The sequence below is a fragment of the Schistosoma mansoni genome, chromosome 2 (assembly GCF_000237925.1).
Source record: "Schistosoma mansoni strain Puerto Rico chromosome 2, complete genome".
NCBI classification, from domain to species: Eukaryota; Metazoa; Platyhelminthes; class Trematoda; order Strigeidida; family Schistosomatidae; genus Schistosoma; species Schistosoma mansoni.
In genome coordinates this window covers 21,910,712-21,930,124 of record NC_031496.1, presented here as the reverse complement: position 1 = coordinate 21,930,124, position 19,413 = coordinate 21,910,712, and the positions used below count along the sequence as shown (strand labels likewise).

The following is a 19,413-nucleotide window of genomic DNA, read 5'->3' as shown; positions in this document are numbered from 1 at the left end:
AAGCTGCATTGACTACAACATAAACGAGCAGATATAAGCATGCGTATAATAATCACAGAAATACTATACAATAAACAGTAAAAACAGCGAAAACAATAAGGCAAGACTATGAGAGAGCAGAAGATAACATCTAAAATGATGCAGGGGAAAATGTTTGAGAATCGAATGGACAAACAGAACAAACAACATAAAGTAAACTTTAGAAAGTCCTGGATTTAACTTACATGAGCATTGGATCCATAAAGGTAACCAGATGTCTGTACATATATGTATATACATACACAAATACAAAGAAGTGATGCGACGTAATAAAAACTAAATATACAATATTTGATGAGGAAGACAGATTTGCAAGACAAGAAATCCCTGCACAAAATGGCATACTATCGTCTCTTATGTTGGTGTAAATTATTCCGAATGAGTATAACATCCTAAACTTATGATCCTGCTTATCTATGAAATTTCACGATTATTTATGGAATTTGAAAATAAGATAATAGATGCATGTTGAATCGATAAAATGACATATAGTACCAACTATAATCAGCAGCACGACGTTAGAGACTTAATTAACTTTTGGACAACAGAACGCTCAATCATATTAGTGTCGGTAAAAAATAAACACTAGGTTTACCAAGTAAACGCTCCAGAGATAGGTCTAGTATCTACGACTTATATGTCAAAAGCCATATTCTAAACATTTAGGTCTGTTTTGTTCAGTTCCAGGATTGAGAACCTTACTGATGAACTATACAAATTATGATTAAACACTTTTAAGTATGAGCAACTTAGTTTAATTGGGATCAGCACTGAAAATATGACACTTCGCTACTAAGTGACCAATTAGTCTACTAATGAGAACTGATTCGAGACATATTTAAAACCAAGACCATGTTAAAGGTTAATCAATCATCACACAAAAAAGACTAGCAATGGAGTAATACCGTTTTGTTTCGGTTCAGACCTTACCGACAGTAAATACAGAAACATTTAGCGGTTTGCTCCCAAGAAACTTATCACGACAATACGACTAATACTACTGAAAACTATTCTTAAATAGACCAGAAACGTCTTATACATATGACCCTTAATGATACAGTTAATTTTAAGTAACATATGACACTTCTTACAAGATAAATTGGAAGCTAATCTAGATCATAAAAACTTTTGGGAAAAGCACTAAAATTAGTGGTCACTTGGTTTTTTGGACAATCAGATTCATAAAAAATATTTCTTTAAAAACCGACTCTCAAAACTTAGAGGAAATTTTGGAAGGCAGTAACTGATTAGAAGCATTAGAGGCATTTATTAACCTTCCTTAAGGTTTAACACAGCACTGAAAATTAGCAAACGACGAGTAATTTTGGTATCGAATGTAAAATAACAAAAAAACTAGTGAACTAACAGCTGAGGAACTACAAATCAGAAAATAACAACGAATACAATTCCTGAAACACGTACTTGTAATTCCTGTATAGCATGACCTAGATACGTAGCCAAAGAAAATCGCATCTCACGCTCAAGCATAGTGAGCCAATCATTAATAATCGGATTATCTTTTATGGAAATCGGTTTAACCAAAGTTACTTCTTCGCCTTCCTTCGAGCATAAACCTAGAACTTCCGTATTATCTTCATTTAATTTGATAGAATTAACACCGGCAAACATTTTTTTGAAATGCTTTTGTAATCGTGGTACATTTTTACTGTTACCGATAATCTCCAGTAAATCTTCATCACCGACGAAATAAAATCTAAATTGAATATAGTAAAAACAAAAGACAGATGTTATTCATAAATTGATTATATCAGATCATTGATAGTGCCTAAGATAGTTGGATAATAACAAAGATAATATTATTACATTGCTACTGCTAACACGGAAAAGTGGCAAACCATACCGCGGAAAAGATGATCTTTGTCGTTCCAGATACTCTCCAAGAGAGCGTTGTATCTTTGACAAAAGGTCTGCCAATCGCTCCAGTTGCCGCTGAACATTTGAAGTGTTTAGTACATCCATAACCAGAGGAGACTTTGAAACTTTCTTCATTAAACCAAGGAATTCTGTACTCACACTCTGGAATCTTTGTGATTCTTGAGGTAATAAAACTTTGATATCGGCAGAACCTGCGAAAATACCATCAAGGTATACCCAACGACGTTGTACATCTATCCAAACATCAAACAAAGCGTTAATCCTGTTTAAACGATCTTCCCAGGCCAAGGCTTCCTCCTCAAATTGCTAAGTACATATAAAGCAAAGAGATTTTCAGTGGCAAAAATGATTACGAGATTTTAATTCAAAAATTTGAGTGTAAGAGTAATCTACAAAATGCAGAAAAGGGATTTATATTCCATAAGTATTTTAATCCTTATTTATCAAAGCGTTAGTAATGTGCTAGCATTTAACACAACAGTTTATTTCCTTTAACAAAATATACAGACACCAAATATATGATCAGTGACGATCAATAATATTTAAAACCAAACTTACTTTAAAATAGGGTGATAACTTCATGGCACTCAAACTGTTTATATGTTCTTTGATGCGGTTAAACAAATCGTCCCAACCGCGAATTAGTCGACATTTATCCTGATAGGGAATAAGTTCAAGTGTATAGTTCTTCCATACTTCAGTGACCTATTATGAAAAAAGTATTAGGAAAATTTTAAGCATTAAGTTACTTGTTTAAGAAATTCTTCTAAGGCTTTCTCACCCTGAGCAACCAGTAAGATTTCTTTAATTACTGCCTCATTTTGTTGGAGATCTAATTCCCACATATGACCAAGTGTTAATTCAGACATAGTCCAATTGACGTTAAGTTTTTTCATTAAAGACTTCCAATGACGATCTTTTAATGCTTCCGACTTCAATTCCACTATCATAACATTGGACTTGGCATAATTTTGAAGAGTTCGTTTGACGTGTTCATAAGATGAATATTGTCTAAGTCGCGCTGGAAGTTCCTTTAATTGTCCTGCAAGTGCGTCTAACTGTTGTCTTAGCTTGCGCGGTTGGACAGTTTGCCAAGGAGTCTCTTTCATTAACTCGATTTGTTCCCAAACATGGGATAATTCAAGCCAAACATTTTTGAGATCCTAAAATAACAAATATGGTCAAGTAATACTTTGGTAGAACCGTTAGTTATACACAAATAAATTGACATCTAAATACAGAAAAGCCCACATACGTAATTAATATGGTGATAAAGCTCCAAATTCACTATATAGTTTTTCACAACTGGTTAATGAACCTACATTATTCAGATGGCCTTAAATTAAATACTCATTATTAAACATCTAAATCCTACATCGTCAATGCTTTTGAACAGTTTCAGGGAAAGTTGGGGATATTTGACAAATCAAAAACAAACTTAAATCATGTTATTCAACTTATAAAAGAAACTCCATCGTAGTACTCGACGTAAATAACAATCAAATGATTGTTGGTATCTTACAAACTGATTGATCTATTGACCAGAGTAGATTTCAGTGGTTCAACATGGATGAAGAAATTTGATATCAAGAGCACAAAAATATGTTTATATCCACGCTGTAACTTAGGGTATAAGCATCCGCAATAGCAAAAACGACGTTCAGCCATAAGTTTTGGATGTCTTACGAATTTTACATAACTGATGGATCGATGTCATTCCATTTGACTAAACTGGAGCGTTTCCAGTGCTAATCCTACTACAAATGTTAAGGCACACAGTATGACATAATACTCATTATAAAAGCTACTTGGATGTTATAAGTAAGATTTATCCAACCCATTTTAAGATAACATTAGCAGCTAAATAATAATCTTCACTATGCTCAAGCACGTTTCCGAACAACGGTATTAATTACACAATTTTACCACTAAATATAAGTAACCCTCCGAAGACAATGGTGGACGAAAACAGTTCTAAAAGCTAAGTTTCACAGTTGTAGAGTATAGCTGTTGATATCAACGAGTAGCATCAATCACTAGCCCTTACACGAATAATGTAACTTGGACCTAAGCAAACGAACCCGTATTTGATATATGAGTTAAACAATAATCAAAATCTTTCAGATGATCTGTTTTGGGTAACACGAAGATAAAAGAACCTTTGAGTGTACTTGTTCACATTTTACGTAGAACACACATGTTCAAACATAATGGATAGATATAGAGTCTTTTATTGTTTTTAAGTGTTATAATCCTACCTGAAGTTCTTCAAAAGCCACTTGTACACGTTGTTCTGTTGGTGACAGTAAACCGGATTCAGTCAATTCTAAAGCTTCTTTAGCACGTTGAATATTATCACGTTCTTCACGTAGACGATTGAACTTCCCTTCTAATATAGTTAGTTGATTGACAGCCTCTTCCGGTTTTAGATTACCGGCAATTGGTTTCTCCTTTTCCCAAGATGATAATAATTCAGAGGTTTTACCCTCAACAATCTTATCTTCAGCTACAACTTTCATTTGAAGACTGGCCACCTAAAATACGTAAAGACAGTAAAAGGTAATACCTCAATTCAAAAATTGTATTGTTGAAAATGAAAGGCTTGTTGCAAACTACTTACTTGAGTACCAATACTATTTTCTTTTCGTCGTAAAATCTCTTGGAATGCACTCCATTCACCTAGAATATTTTCTGAATCCAACCAATTTGAAGGGAACTGGAAACGATCACGATAGAGAATATTTTGACCAGAACGATAGAGTTCCACTTGTTTTTCCCACACCTTCATTTTTCGTTTGACAGTCTGTGTATAAGTGATAGCATTAACAGCTTCACCAGTACTTCCAGCTTCTATGGCCTGTTGTTCTAGATCGAGGCGGGCCTGAAGAAAATAACTAATGTATAAATTTCTCTCTCCATTTAATTATGTAAGTAATAAAAAAGATGTTGCAAAATAAATCTGTTTGATGGGTTCTTTATAGTACGACGAATTGAGGAGTTAACATTTAAAACCGAAATTACTAACCTTAGATACTTGTGAGAATAGGTCTTGCATTTCAGAACCCAAATGACTTCCAAACTTGCTCAAAATGTCTTTATGCCAATTGTCATATTTCAAGGAGACTTTAGATTGAACTTTGCCAAACATTATAATGATTGGACCAAATGCTTTTTGAGTTTCTGCAACATCAAAATGTTGACGCATACTTTTGATTTCATCGAGAAGGTTCATCCAGACCTATTTAAATTTTTAACAATAAAGTATTTTTGTTAAAGGTACTCGTAAAAAACTTACCGATTCGATCAGTCATTTAATTATTTTAGGAAATAATTGTTGATCATTTAAATAAAACTTAAATTAATGAATATGAAATTCGGTATCAGTACACACAAGTAAATGGACGAAAGAGAAACTATTTTAGATTTCTATGGAAGTTTTGATCGATGGTGAAAGAAGTTGACTTTCACCTACTGGATGATAAGTTAAAAACTTCTTTTAAGTACTTCAGTTTGATGAGACAAGTAGCATTACCAAGCATGATATGTTTTAAAAGCCGAATACAACATTTTTTTAAACGATTACCAACTTGCACTAGTTTAAGAAAATTCATAATACTTCTACATAACAATTTGTAAATTTTTGGCGAATGCAGCAATACACATGTAGCTATGAATCATGAAATAAAGTTGCAATTCGCTCACTGGTCTAAGTGACCCAGCGTCGTGTGATTAGTAATTGATTTGTTCGTTTCATAACCTGAGGATTTGGCTATTGATTCAGTAAAAATATAGAATGTGTAGAGAAGTTCAAAGGCAAAAAATATACGTTTAACACTCAATGAGTTTTAAATTTTCTCAAGATAAGTCAGCTTGTATCGTTATCTAAAGTAAACTCAAATTATTTAACCTTAATTTATTAGCCTGATGGTCATAATCAAGCCGGAACTAATACTCCAGGATGAAGAAAAAATAAAACTACATGTTAAAAGTACAGAGCTGTTTAGGTTATTTTTGGTGAATACGACCCCTAGGTCTTTATAATATTTGATATACTATGTTTCTGAGGTGAGTAATGGTAGTTGAACTTCTGTCTAAAATACTAATTAATACTAAAATTCTAAGTATTATCTCACTTGATATTTGGTAACTAATTTATAAGTAAAAACTTAGGAAAAAACATTAGTTACCGAAAAGCCTAGGATAAAAAAACTCATAATGCAAATAAATGAGAGAAAAGTCCAAGATAAAGCAGACTAAAACCGTATATTCGTCGCAACTGAATAGAAAAGCAACTCACCTGAGTATCAGAACCAAGACGACCGTAAACCTGATCACTTTGCAAATCCCAAAGCGCCTGATAACTTGTCCATGTCTTGACATATTCTTTTGCGTCACCAGTTACCTGAACAATCGCTTCATGAGCTTTGGCCAAAATTTCTCCCCCATTCTTTAGTTTATAGATTAGCTTTTTATAATTTTTCTGTGTATCGGTTTCTGAATCAATTCCAACCTATATCGCCAAATAATAATGATACTCAATATCCTAGTTTTGTGAATTTATATTATTTTATTTAACCCATTTGAAATTTATACTAAATATCCTAGACTGGGTAAATAAGCCCTGAATTTGAATGTATCTTAGTGCATAATCAATAAACAATAAAAACAGACGCAAAAACATATGGTAAGTGATATGAAGTAAAATTAGGTTTCTTCAGTGTGAGTTACAATCACCTAACCTAATGGGTGACAAAGGAAGGGTATATGAAGTATAATTTGTTTGTCAAATCGACAGTATATTTCTTCACAAGGATGTTACTACTGATAACTTCCGATTGAAACATTTTTAGATCTTTCTATAGTTTGTTCGGAGTACGACCCCTTGAAATAACACGGAAAACATTTCTCATGCATAACAGAGTTGTTATAACAAAACAAATATTCAAGAAGTCGGAACTTTAAAAACTGTTATATGGTGAACCAATACTTATTCGTAATTTGGAATTATTAAGTAATTAGTTCATGATATTTCTATATTACCTTGTTTATAAGCTCTTTCTTAATACATGAACTATCAATATATATATATATATATATTTCACTATTCCGAATTTGTCGTTGATAAATTATTCGCCGTTTTCCCAATTCTCTATTACTTTTGACCCGGTTGTCCATAAACTACAGTTGCAGTTTGATAATTCATATCTATAGAATCCTGAATCAATAATATTGGTCATATCTAACACCATTAATACCAAACTGATAAATCCTTTTACTATTAACAAAGTAGGGTGTATATGTTTATTTCAGTTTAAAAGAAAACTGGTTCTTTTTTAGTGCTTGTTTAAAGTATAATTGACACTTACACGTTTTTGTAAGTTTCTAAATTATTGTTTTATTTATCTTTAAAACTATAACAAACTCGGAAACTTTTTCCTAATCCTTCCTCAACAAGAATGTAAGTATGAAACATGCTAGAGTTTAAAGGTGACTGAAGAAGTTACTTAGTGCTAATAAGACTTTCCCGCGTCTTCACATGACAAATTGCAAACTTTTGTAAGAAATATAAAGTCACAAATATTGCATTTAAAAGGAAACTAGAAGATAAAAAGAAATGAAAAAGCACGATCTACCTGATACCGTGAATGTTGAATTCGTGGTAGACTCAGAACTATGCTTTCCCAAGCGCTTAGATTAACTATAAGTTCATTTCGAGCTACTTCAATACTAGGATGTAAATGAATCTGTTGATTGGTTATTCTAAGTTCATGAACAAGGGCCTTTATTTGCGGTTCACCACCTAAACGATTTTTGGACTGTGATGTCGAATGAGTATCATCCGAATCATTTGCCTAAAAATTGAAAATAGATTATAATTTTACGACAAGAAAATTACATAAAATGCATAATAGGAAAGTATTGGCTTTCATTAAGAATAAAACCGAAAATGCTCATTCCGTTTTAATACAAGATGAATAGCTTGATATCCCTCAATCATTAGATGGAATTATGAAAGATATCTAGTTCATTCTCAAACATTCCTCAACAAAGGTTTCAGCAAAGCATCAGAAACCATTTGCGTACAAATGTGTACAAATCCTTCATACGATATTTAACTCCATCTCTTTACAAGTGATAAAGAGAAATTATTATCGGAAAATGGAGCCATCAATTGATTGTTTAATTGATTTCACAAATATATCACACTAAACCAAGACTAGATGAATACAAAAGCGATCCTCTGAAATATATTTATTTGTAACATCATATCCAAACGTAACCTTATTTCCATTCTAATAAACTTTTCTGTATCATCAGAAAACATGTTTACAGTAACTTTTAGATAACACCATTTCTACAGAAGCTACTTTTTAATCGTTCTTATATATTATTAAAGTACCGCTAGAAAAGCATCTTATAAATAAAATTCAATTAGTATAAAGATACGCTTACATCGAACTGGTCTTTCTGACCTAATAAAACACGTGTCCATTCAGAAATACTAGCCTCAAGGCGTGCAACCAGACGATGTTCAACTTCTTCATCTAAACGAGCAACCCATTGGGGAAGATTTGAATATTGGTGCAGATTTAATTCGTCCACCGATTTCTGGATTTTACCTATATACAAAAAAATATTATTCTTAGTGAAATCTTACGAAACAGGTAAATATTCAATCTCATCATACTAATTTTATGCTAGGCTAAACATAGTTTATAAAAGGAAGCAAAGACGCCCTAAAGAAACCGTTTCATTCACTTATTCTGCATAATCTACACTTAGATTAGATATCAAGCACATCCTAAGAATTACAGCCTTAAATTAAGGTACACAAAACAAGATAAAAATGCTGATGATAGAATCTTTGTAGATAAAATTTGAAAAAAAAGAATATGGCAAGTCATGAACATGTTAGATTTTAAAAACTAAGCAAGGGAGATTTATTTCTTTTTGAAACTTATTCTGTACATTTCTGTTCACCTAATGATCGCAGTAAGAAAAACGTTATCATATTTATAATTTTTACACAAGATTCTAGGGTCTTCTTCAAGTATCCGCTGGCGCTGATTGGTTAAGAAATGGGCAATTATTGTGTCCCGACACAATCCTGCACGGGACATTTTTTAATCCAATCTATATCCCGCTAACAGTTCATAGTTAGATTGACTAGTAATTTGTCAAAGGAAAATCAAATCACAGATATAGGAACTGTATATTGACGATGAAATAGTGACTAGATAATAGAAGTCACTCGAAATGATAAACGAGAATATGCACGTAAACCAGACTTTTAGAAATTACAGAGGAATCAGCACGTATCTTTAGTACATTACTCCGTGGATTTTTAAGTATGCACAATACTGTTGTCTGAGATTAAAATAGGTGTTACGCTGAAGGAAAACTCAAAAACACAAAACTCAGCATCAAATTACCTAGAATCTCCTCGAAAACCGACTTGGAAAAAACACAGGTTTCTAATGCTTTGACTTCCCTATCTATTTCTCGAGTGGTAACTAGAAGATCATCGACTTTCTCTTGGAACTGTAATACTGTTTCTGCAAAACGTTGAACAAATAAACCTAAACGATACGATTCCCAAACTAAAGATATTCCCTCAGCTATTAGGAGCTGAACTTCACGTCGCATTCCAGCACATAAAAGACCAAGATTTTGTCGTTGGTTTTCTTCTATTTTACTGCAAGCACTTTCATAAGTTCGCACACTTTCGATAAGTGATATTGCATATGGATAGAGCTGATTGGTTTGATGAGCTCTATTAACTATTCCAAGAGGTACACGAAAGCCAAGCCATTTCATATTTCGTACCTAAATGGAAAACAATTTAGACAATGAAAAGTATGCATAAAAATCATCCAAATGAATTATTTACAACTTATTTACTTTTGATAGCGACAACCTATGCTACTCAGGGGGATATTAGTTAATGATGTGGACCAGTTCCAACTCCTTCAGCTGAATCCGAAAAGAGAGATTGCTAAACGATAACGGAACGTGACTGGTTAAGAAATGGTTTTCTTTCCCAAGGGATAAAACAAGTCATTGACAGGCATATATACATATATATAGAATTCGGTTTGGCTAAATACAATTTCTTCCTTCTCGTCCGTTCTCTCGAGTACCAAAGCTCATGTATAGAAAGTGTTTATCAGTATAAACACCGTGCGCTACAACAGTTTTAAATAACGACAACTGTGACGTAGCATACAACAACTCTACTCCCTTCTAACCGCGGCTACTCATAAAGACTAATTAAGATTTCTCTAAGGAAATCAAAGAAGATTCACATTCAGGTTAATTTAGTTATATATCGAATCAATGATTGTTAATTACAATGTTTTATTAACTGAATAACTACTACTAAACAAAGTCATGGGGAAATAATACAAAGAAAATTCACTAGAAATTAAACACTTAATTACAGCTTAAATACAATGAAAGTTAACGAACAGAATTTACGTCAAACTTCCTGCTTCAGTCTGGGCACCTGAGCAGTATCACAGCCCTCACACAAATCTCATTCGATTTGTGAGGCGCATATTTATCTGGTGCTTCCTTGTACCAATATTTATGTGTTTAAATAAATAAATAATAAAATGCTCAGGGACATAGCATCTCAAACAGTTGAAATCTCAGATTTTATCATCGACATTAAAAAAATAATTCACACCTCCGTGGAACATCTGAGATGCTTACACAACTGGAAAAGGTCATGATACATTACCATACGGAAACTTTACAAAGATATGTAGTTGCTTAGTTTCCTGAAATTGATGCTCAGTGAATCTGTACTTGGTCAAATGTGTATTTAAAACGTTAATCAGACTCGGTAACAACACAATACAAGATTATAAAGTGCAGTGAAATGTCTGCATAAAACGCAAAATTATATTTCAAACAAGGAAAATTATTCGGAAATCAATGGTATACACACACGAAATATGTCTGAAATATATTCAATATATATTAGTTTAACTACTACATCATAACAATAAACGATTGTAACATGATTAATCATCTAATCTTTTAAATACTTGTGGGAATTATTCAATATGCAGACTAACCTCCTTGGCAAGCGTTATTACTTCTAACTGAAAATTGACTTTTAACTTCAGAACAGTTATGGTTTGTGTTTCTCCTTCTTTTGTAGCGACTTTAGCCCGTATAGGCTCAATGTTGAAGATACGACCAGAAACGGAAATCTGCTTCTGCTGAACCTTTCGTGACCAATCTTCAAAAAGTTCATTAGTGTTTAGTTTAGCCTTAAAACTGTCTCCATCGGCCTTAAGAAGTTGTCCCTCACGATGATGTTCCCATCCTTTGCCTAAAAATACAATTAACCCCATAAATATCAAGAGTCCGATGCAATTTACACAACACAATAAATACACTGTCAGTACAAAACAAAGCGCATTGATGAATCAACAAATCGTTAAGAGAAGACAAATTACAGCCTGATTAAAATGACGTTAAACATACCCAAAACATCCTCAACCCTTCTTAAATAAGCATTGAGTTGACGCTCTATTTGACGAGCCCAAATTATAGATCCAGCGACCGGGGGTAGATCACGAAGTTTTGTCATATGATAAGCCTTACTAGACGTATATTGTACTCGGAATTTAGCATGTAAAGCCTCGATATCATCTTTAACGCGCTGTATAAGCTGTGTTTGGTACTCGCGTATAGCACCTCGTATATGTGGACGTACAAATAAGGCATTGAAACGTGAAAAATATCTGAACATTTCATTAGCATTTTTTGCAGTTCCTAGGAGATCTCGAAGACGTGCAGCTATTCGAGTTTCCACACGATCAATCCGTTCATCATACCTAAAAGTGCAGAGGATTTCGCGTGAGAAATATAAATATATTCTCTAAGCATTAGATATAAACCGAATCTGTTTAGAACTTACCGTTTAACTGCCGCTTCCCACACTTCACTACCTTCTTTAGTAACGTCCAAACAATCGATCTCCTTCACTATCTCATAAGCTAAGTTTACCTCTTCTATTGCATTAGCATCTGATGCATCTAGAAGTGGTTGTTCTTTCCCAACGGCTTTTGGAAGAATCTTGCCACCACTCTCACTTACAACCACTCCATTGATAGTTGACAGGTTATTCGACTCAGCCGGCGTATCTTTGGTTTTATCTGCTTGAGCACTACGTGCAGGTCTTAAAACGCGAACTATTACCTGCCTTAACTGTTCATGTTGATGTCGGAACCTTAGATTATATAAAATAAGAAACTTTTATTAGTTAACATCATGAAAGCCATTGCATTTGAAGATTGTATTAGCAAATATACCCAAAAATCCAGACATATCTAAGATACAAAAAAATTTTCGGATTTCTGATCACATCTTTTTTAATTTATGATCGTACTTTTTTAGTTTACTTTAATTTAGTTTACTTTAGTTTATTTTAATTTTTATTTAATACTCATACATTCCGGTAAAAGTTGGTAGCAAAAAACTACGCACTACAAATAGAGGTGACACAGAAAGAACAAGGCAAGAAAAAGGAGTATAGTTAAACAAACGAAAGTACACAAGAATAGTGTACAGTGATACAGTTCAGATAAAAATGTGACCAATAATCCTTTCAGTTAAGGCAGTTTCTTTCACTTTTACAAAGGATGTAAGCAAAAATCATAACAGAATTGCTACTGGTTTTTATTCTGAGATATATTCCATAACGTTTCAAGCCAATGAGTTAAATCATTACTTATAAGTCAGATATAATTAATTTATAACTAATTAATAATTATAAACATAGTAGGTATAATCAGCTTGGGATATGGTTTGAGTGTGTATCATAGGTGATGTGTCCATTAGTTTATCAAACAGCGATTATACTGAACAACAGACTGATCTGTATTACCTGATAGCTGTGAAACAAGGACTATAAAAGAAATACATATATGTTGCTAGTGTTTGATCATGTATCTGAAGTGTTGATCATCCATGGTAAAACCATTCAACAGGTACATGATAATAAGTAGGAATGATAAACCGGATTATAGAGTTGTGAACTCTTAGCAACCAAGGTGATTTGACAATGCGAAGCGAACCCAGTCATTCTTCATTTTGGCCCATTATGCTGGCCAGTGTGGTAGGCTGAAACTATATTAGAGGTGGTTAGACCAAAACGTGACATTATTCGATGAAATGATTGTTCATACTTCCTATATCACGAAGGGAGGACTAAATTATCTGGTTAGTTCTTGAGACGCCGTTCAAAATATGGCGACGTTCAGATCTGAATCTTCAGCTCAGCACTAGTTTATCCTGGTCAATCACACTCAGCTTCTGAACTATATTCCTATGATCAGATGCTTACTACTACTGATGTAATTATTGCAATTAATTTACTTTTTATATTGTTAATCTTTTCTTCATTTACTGATGTGAAGAACGGTAAATTAAATCGACAGTGCATTATATAAGGTCCAAATGCCCTGGTATGGCCGAGAGTGGGGAGAGTCTGTTCTTTCTCTCTCTCCAAATGCTCTCACATGGCCACATACATACAATCACTGCCAGGGAAGTCCCACTCACTGCCATCTCGTGGAATTACTGTTGTTTACGAAATTGAGAGGACGAAAAGCGAATGTCCGGCGCTTTAACCGGGTTGGTGGATACGGAGGGTCCACCCATGGGAATTGAAAACCTTGATTCCAAACCAATGGTGCATATGGGCTTCAGTACCCTGAGGGAACAAATGGCCTATGAACCAATTATTGGTCACCGGCTACCATGGGACTGCATCTCCTGATGTTGCTCCACTGCCTTGTGGATCAGACCTTTAGGTCAAAGGCTGCGGGTGACCCCCTGAGACAACCACCTGTTTCGGTTTGGGCATCCGGACACCATCCCAGCACTCACTCAAATCGAACGATTTATGTGACGCATATTTATTTGGTGCCTCCTTGTACCAATGTGTGTTTAAATAATAAATAATAGTAATAACGTCCTTCATGTTTGCATTCGTGATTGTTTTTACACTACTAAGGCAATAATAAACAAGAATGTGACAAAATACATGCAAAAGACAATACGATTATAGCTTTTGATAGAAAAGTTATATTTGGTTCTGAGTGGTGAGGATTCTTCCTCAAAACAGAGGGTGTGGGCAGGTATTGAACGTCTAAGGAAGGTTTTCCAGGCGGAGTCGGAAGACTTTTAGTGAAAGATAGTGGTGGACATAGGGTCCAGGACCCTGAAGTACAGAAGTGTGCAAAACTATTTGTTGACAAGTACTACAGACATTACTTTTGCGCTACCTCATTATATACCCAACTAAGCCTTTGGGCCAGAGGCCCCGACAAAATTGTCTGCCTTGCTCATGTGAACTGGAAGTATCTTAACCGCACAAAAAACGATCTACCATATAGTTAACGAGAAACGTAGTGACAAGATTAGGTTGACCAAACAAAAATGGCATGAGCACTTACTTTCTCATTTGATCCAGACGCAGCTGTAGTCGACGGTGGGCTGGATTACTTCGCCATATCATCCGTAGTTGTTCATCCCGCTTTTTCTTAATTATATCCCGCATTAAGCTTTGAAGTCGGTCGTACTCATCGTCCCATGTTGAAAAGACTTCAAAACAAGCAGCCATTACTCTTTCAAACTCTTCAAAAGGCATATGCATGAGACGGCGTGTACCTAAAACCTAAATGAAGTCAAAATTTGCGACGTTACAGACCCAAACTTAAATTTATTCTACATTTCTACAATTTACATGGCATTTGAGTATGCTAAGTGGCATCCCCATAATATTCTACAAACCTAGAGGCCAAGTGTTTAGATGCATCTAGCGTGAAAACTACCAAACTTTAAAACACAAACTTTCCTGTAAAATGAGATATGTAATGAAACAGAACTTACTACTCACCGAAACACTGAACATAACCAAACCCTTGTTCATGGTCATATGAAAAACGAACACACACTAAATACTGTATTTTCCATCATTCCAGTCATTTTTTGATGACTGAGTAGTTACATACATTAAAACTTAGGCTTGTTTTAAACCCGGAATAAGCTTGAAAATTTCGCAAGTTTTCTGACCACCATTTGATGTTAAACAAATTAATACTATCTTCAGATGATTTATTTAAAGCAACGAAAAAACATAAGGATATAAAAATATGTATGGAATGGTTTAATAGTCAAGTAGTGCAATTCCGATATCTAATATAGGGCAAAGTACATTTATTTATGTCAAGAAAATCGAAATTATCCGTTAATAGGTATGTTTTCATAGATAATGTGTGTCCAGTCAGCCTCATAAGTAAAGAAAATACTTCAAATCAATGAACGTAACGTACCTTCAACAGTTGTGAAGTGAGATCTCTGGAAATAGCTTCGATTAGACGTAAAGCCCTTTGTAAAGGATATTTCGTATTACGAATTTTGCGTAAATGAGTAAAGATTGATTGTACAGCTAGACGGATTTTATCTAGTTCAGTAGCTGACAAAAGATCATTCAGAGGGAAATCCTTCATCAAAGGGTTGTAGTCATTGACAGTCCCTAAAGCTCTTTGCAACCCTTAAAAGGCCGATGAATTATAGAGAAAGAGTTACCTGTGTCGGTATCGAAACTAACTAAGGCATGAAATCTTTTAGCGTGTTTCAGAATGTCCAAAGTTAACGTAACCTCCAGGGACTCTCTTTTTTCCTGTATTCGAAATAAGCTGCGTTCCAAATTAAGCCAAAACGTAATCTCTTGTAATGCAGTCCCAGATGAAGGATCACGGTCGAGCTTTGTGACCTGAATGGTTTCAGCAGTAAGTAAACAAGTAACGAAAAACCTTTTGAATTTCTTTGATCCATCTGTTCACTCCAGATTGAAGGGCATTCAGAAACTGTGCATCATCAAGCTTGTCTTCGAAATCTGACGTCTTTGCTCGTTTCCCCTCTTCTGCGCGCTGCTTGATCACCTGTGCGACTAAAGGATGAACTGACAAGGTTATCTCAGGTATATCAATGTTTTGTTGTAGGTGTAGGAGACCCATCTCCAAATCCGTCATCGTTTTTTCCACGCTTGGTGCCATTTTGTCCCCATCCCTAGAAAACTATAGGGAATATCGTTTACCTACCTATCAGCTCTCCCAGATTCCCGGATGTAAGACTTGTAGAAGGGACTTATCGCATTGCTGATAGTTGAATGCAACGTTTCATATGGAGAGCCATCCGAAAAGTTCAAAAATCTCAACTGAGAACTGAAGCTCTTATCGGCCTCTAAAACCCCTCCCCGTTTGATGAATACGATACTGAAAATAATTACGTAGGGAATTATCATTACCTTTGGACTCTGTTATTTGTAAATCTAACTTCAGGAAGGATGGTGTAAGAAACACAGGAATCTGTTGACTCATCATCATCGTCTAAAGTATAAAACTGAAACCGTCATTATTACCTCTGGTGGAAAGTTTCTGAACAACAAGTGAATGAACTTGAGCATCAGATATGAACTTTTTGATTAGCTCTTGGCAACTCGGGTCATTTAAAGTTGACTCTAACACTAACGAACCGTCGTTGGTCTCTTCCAAGAGAGTGCATACGATTTTATGCACATATTTGCTGAAAACTATGATATCAGCTAGTAAAACAGTTGGCGGTAATGGATTAGCAACGGGATCAACCGACGTATCTGCCATAAATGCAAACGACAGTTACGTTGGGTAGCTATTTGTGAATAACGCGCCCAACTCTTTTTGAGAGTCGTACAATTGAAAGTGGGATTACTAATTCAGGATAAGCTTAAGAACTTGACACAATAAATTTTCGTACTGAAATTGTCACTAAAAGTTCAAGTGATGCTCTTCTTGTTTCAAAAACAGCTCAGCTGAAGGATTAGAATCGTCTTCAGATTGAATACCAAAGATTATCACAACTCTAATTATATAAACCTTTGGTTAATCTAAATAAGCTACATCCCTCAATCTCTCAGTAAAGCACTCCATCAGTGTTCTGGGACTTTCCCGAACCTCCTGAAGAACTCCATCTTAAAGATGCTCCAGATGGCGCAAACACGAAACCCCAGGCTGAGTTTGTTGCTGTGACACTTATGGTAAAAATGTCTCAAATCTGCTACAAACTACCCATTTTCCCTGAAAAGAAAGCCTTTAAGCCTGTAAAGTTATCTTTTACACCAGGTGGGTTCCGAGTTTAGTAGGTCTAGGTAGTCTCCCATCATTCATCTTTAACGTTGTGACAGTAAATAAATCCCCAAAATGAATGGCTCAGTAAGTCTTCGTTATTTTATGCTGACCTCATTAGTTTTGGTGGACACATCTAGTTGGGGGTACTCAGTTACACATCCGCATCAGATCACGAGTGAGTACGTCATGCTTAGATCGAACGCTCCTCTAATATATCAATAGCCTTTCAAATTTATATTCGAACCTCTTCATTCTGATTTGACTGAGTCGGCACACTCCATTTATAAAGGTGTTACGTGTAAAGGCGTCAAACTTTGAATACCTGTGGCATCTTTAGTGGTGAGCCCAACATGATCTGGCACACTAATGCGTAAACTATGAGTCTGTTCCTCGTTGGAACATTATATGTCATTTTTTAAATTTTTACTTTTACATAATTGGATATTATTTTCATACTTTTTGATTTTTTTCCCACTCACCAGTATATATCTTCCTCACGATGGAACAGCGCCTAAGTTATTTAAAATTAAACCTCATCCACCTCCCACCTTTCAGATCATGCCATTATGGCCCAACAATATAGAAGCCTGGTTCCGCTAAGCAGAGGATGACTTGTATGGCTCGTGTCGTGTGTAGTATCGAATGTTGCTAGAATCCGCATGACCCACTGTTGTACAAACCCGTAATAGTTAGGGGCGCTTCGATTGAGCGATTGAACGAAAGTCATTGTGGGCACACAGATTCACCAATAGAGAGTGTGTTTCTGGGTCTTATCCCTTAACGCCTCAAAGCTGGAGACAAAAACGTCCGTGAATATGCCTTTCTGGACAAAGGCCGAGATGCTACCCTAGTCAAGTCTGATAGCCTCAGGTTAAGTCTATGGGGCAACTAGAACACAAAAGAAAAGGTGCGAAGCATGGAAAGAACTCCTTATCTCAAGATTAGTTTGTGTACATAAAATCGGGGTATTTATAGCATTTCAGATGAACTTGGGCTTCTGGAAGTCTCTGGAACCATACTAAATATGGTAGCAGCATGGGTAACTTCATAAATGCGACACATGAATTTCCACTTTCTCAATATTTCTGAAAAGCTTCTACTTAACTCTGATCACATAAAATGTTTCTCGGCATCTTTAAGGCCCCTTTGCACTTTTTCGAGAAGTTGCATTTTCCTGACATGTTTGTGTTCGCACGTACGTTGGAATTTCTCAAGCAAACTGTTAAGTGGTACTCTTAGCCACTTGATTTGAAACTACTCGTAGTCGGTCACACTTTTATCACCCGTGTCTACCTTCTACCGAAATCAAGTGATACACTTTGAGGGAGATCCATTTTATTTATTTAGACATTTTGGACTTCCGACATGTTTCAGGGGTCAAAGCCTTTGTAGCTTTCAGGTTCTAAAAGCCGCTCTCAAATCGAAAATGTCTAAACCAGCATTTTGAATTGAGATAAACGTTTAACTAAATAATGAGAACATTGGAAGTTCAAGATCAAAATACACCAACTTTTTCCGTAGGTCGCGAAATGCCAAAAAACTGTCTTATTTAATATTAATTACTAGTTTCATAGCAAAATTTAGGATTTAGGATTTCAGAGTCAAAATGGAAAATATCTAACGAAAGCACGATCAGGACTAAAAGCACGAGGTTAAAATGGTAAATGTACCAAGCTAAAAACTAGAGTAAAACAGTTATATGAAAAACCACTAAGAGGGTAAATATTCACTTTCGGCTTCGCCTGTAACACCACCAACGGCACCTTTGAGTGTTTAACTTTAGGATGTTCTAATTCTGCTATAATGCCTTTGTAACTCTTCTCACCAGTAATAAATGGTACGGAAAGCCAGGTATCGAAGTCACATTTAGAAGTATAGCTGAGTACTAGGATGTATCAACCTATTCACTTTTATTGCTAATTGATGATTTATCGTTTCAAATAATAAATGAGCCACGGATAATCCAAATCCCATAATAACTATACTAGCATTTGCTGTTCTCTGGATTTGTGAAAATCTCTTTGCAAAGGGCATAAAGCATTTAGTGGTGAAATGAAAAAGTTTTTTGGGGTATCGCACAGGAAGGAGGTCATGGTGTAGGTGTACAAAAAATGGGATGTCCGTTACATTCCGTTCAACGTTTTATTCGAAATATAATCTGACATAACTTCGTCGTTCCCAACTGAATCGTATTATTATTGAAGCACTAAACTTTAAGTATTTCTAAATAACACAAATGGAAACAACGATTTAGGCCGCCCTAATTTGACCGTCTCGAAATCTCAGT

General features: G+C 35.1%; 1 protein-coding gene across 1 annotated transcript in view; it reads right to left on the bottom strand.

Annotated features, from left to right (window-relative positions):
• Nucleotides 1–16,677, bottom strand: part of Smp_157410 (hypothetical protein) — a 43,894-nt gene extending 27,217 nt beyond the window's left edge. The window contains exons 1-21 of the mRNA XM_018796088.1: nucleotides 16,382–16,677; nucleotides 16,268–16,349; nucleotides 16,062–16,235; nucleotides 15,774–16,029; nucleotides 15,547–15,733; nucleotides 15,291–15,511; nucleotides 14,412–14,632; nucleotides 11,870–12,181; nucleotides 11,434–11,786; nucleotides 11,019–11,278; nucleotides 9,369–9,762; nucleotides 8,389–8,555; nucleotides 7,569–7,751; nucleotides 6,233–6,445; nucleotides 4,961–5,173; nucleotides 4,556–4,816; nucleotides 4,194–4,469; nucleotides 2,685–3,098; nucleotides 2,494–2,640; nucleotides 1,901–2,241; nucleotides 225–315 (exon numbers count right to left, since the gene is read on the bottom strand). Of these exons, the coding sequence (XP_018650335.1) occupies nucleotides 225–315; nucleotides 1,901–2,241; nucleotides 2,494–2,640; nucleotides 2,685–3,098; nucleotides 4,194–4,469; nucleotides 4,556–4,816; nucleotides 4,961–5,173; nucleotides 6,233–6,445; nucleotides 7,569–7,751; nucleotides 8,389–8,555; nucleotides 9,369–9,762; nucleotides 11,019–11,278; nucleotides 11,434–11,786; nucleotides 11,870–12,181; nucleotides 14,412–14,632; nucleotides 15,291–15,511; nucleotides 15,547–15,733; nucleotides 15,774–16,029; nucleotides 16,062–16,235; nucleotides 16,268–16,349; nucleotides 16,382–16,622 (5,007 nt within the window). The 5' untranslated portion in view covers nucleotides 16,623–16,677. The remainder of the gene's footprint in view (nucleotides 1–224; nucleotides 316–1,900; nucleotides 2,242–2,493; nucleotides 2,641–2,684; nucleotides 3,099–4,193; nucleotides 4,470–4,555; nucleotides 4,817–4,960; nucleotides 5,174–6,232; nucleotides 6,446–7,568; nucleotides 7,752–8,388; nucleotides 8,556–9,368; nucleotides 9,763–11,018; nucleotides 11,279–11,433; nucleotides 11,787–11,869; nucleotides 12,182–14,411; nucleotides 14,633–15,290; nucleotides 15,512–15,546; nucleotides 15,734–15,773; nucleotides 16,030–16,061; nucleotides 16,236–16,267; nucleotides 16,350–16,381) is intronic.
• Between the last annotated feature and the right edge of the window lie 2,736 nt (nucleotides 16,678–19,413).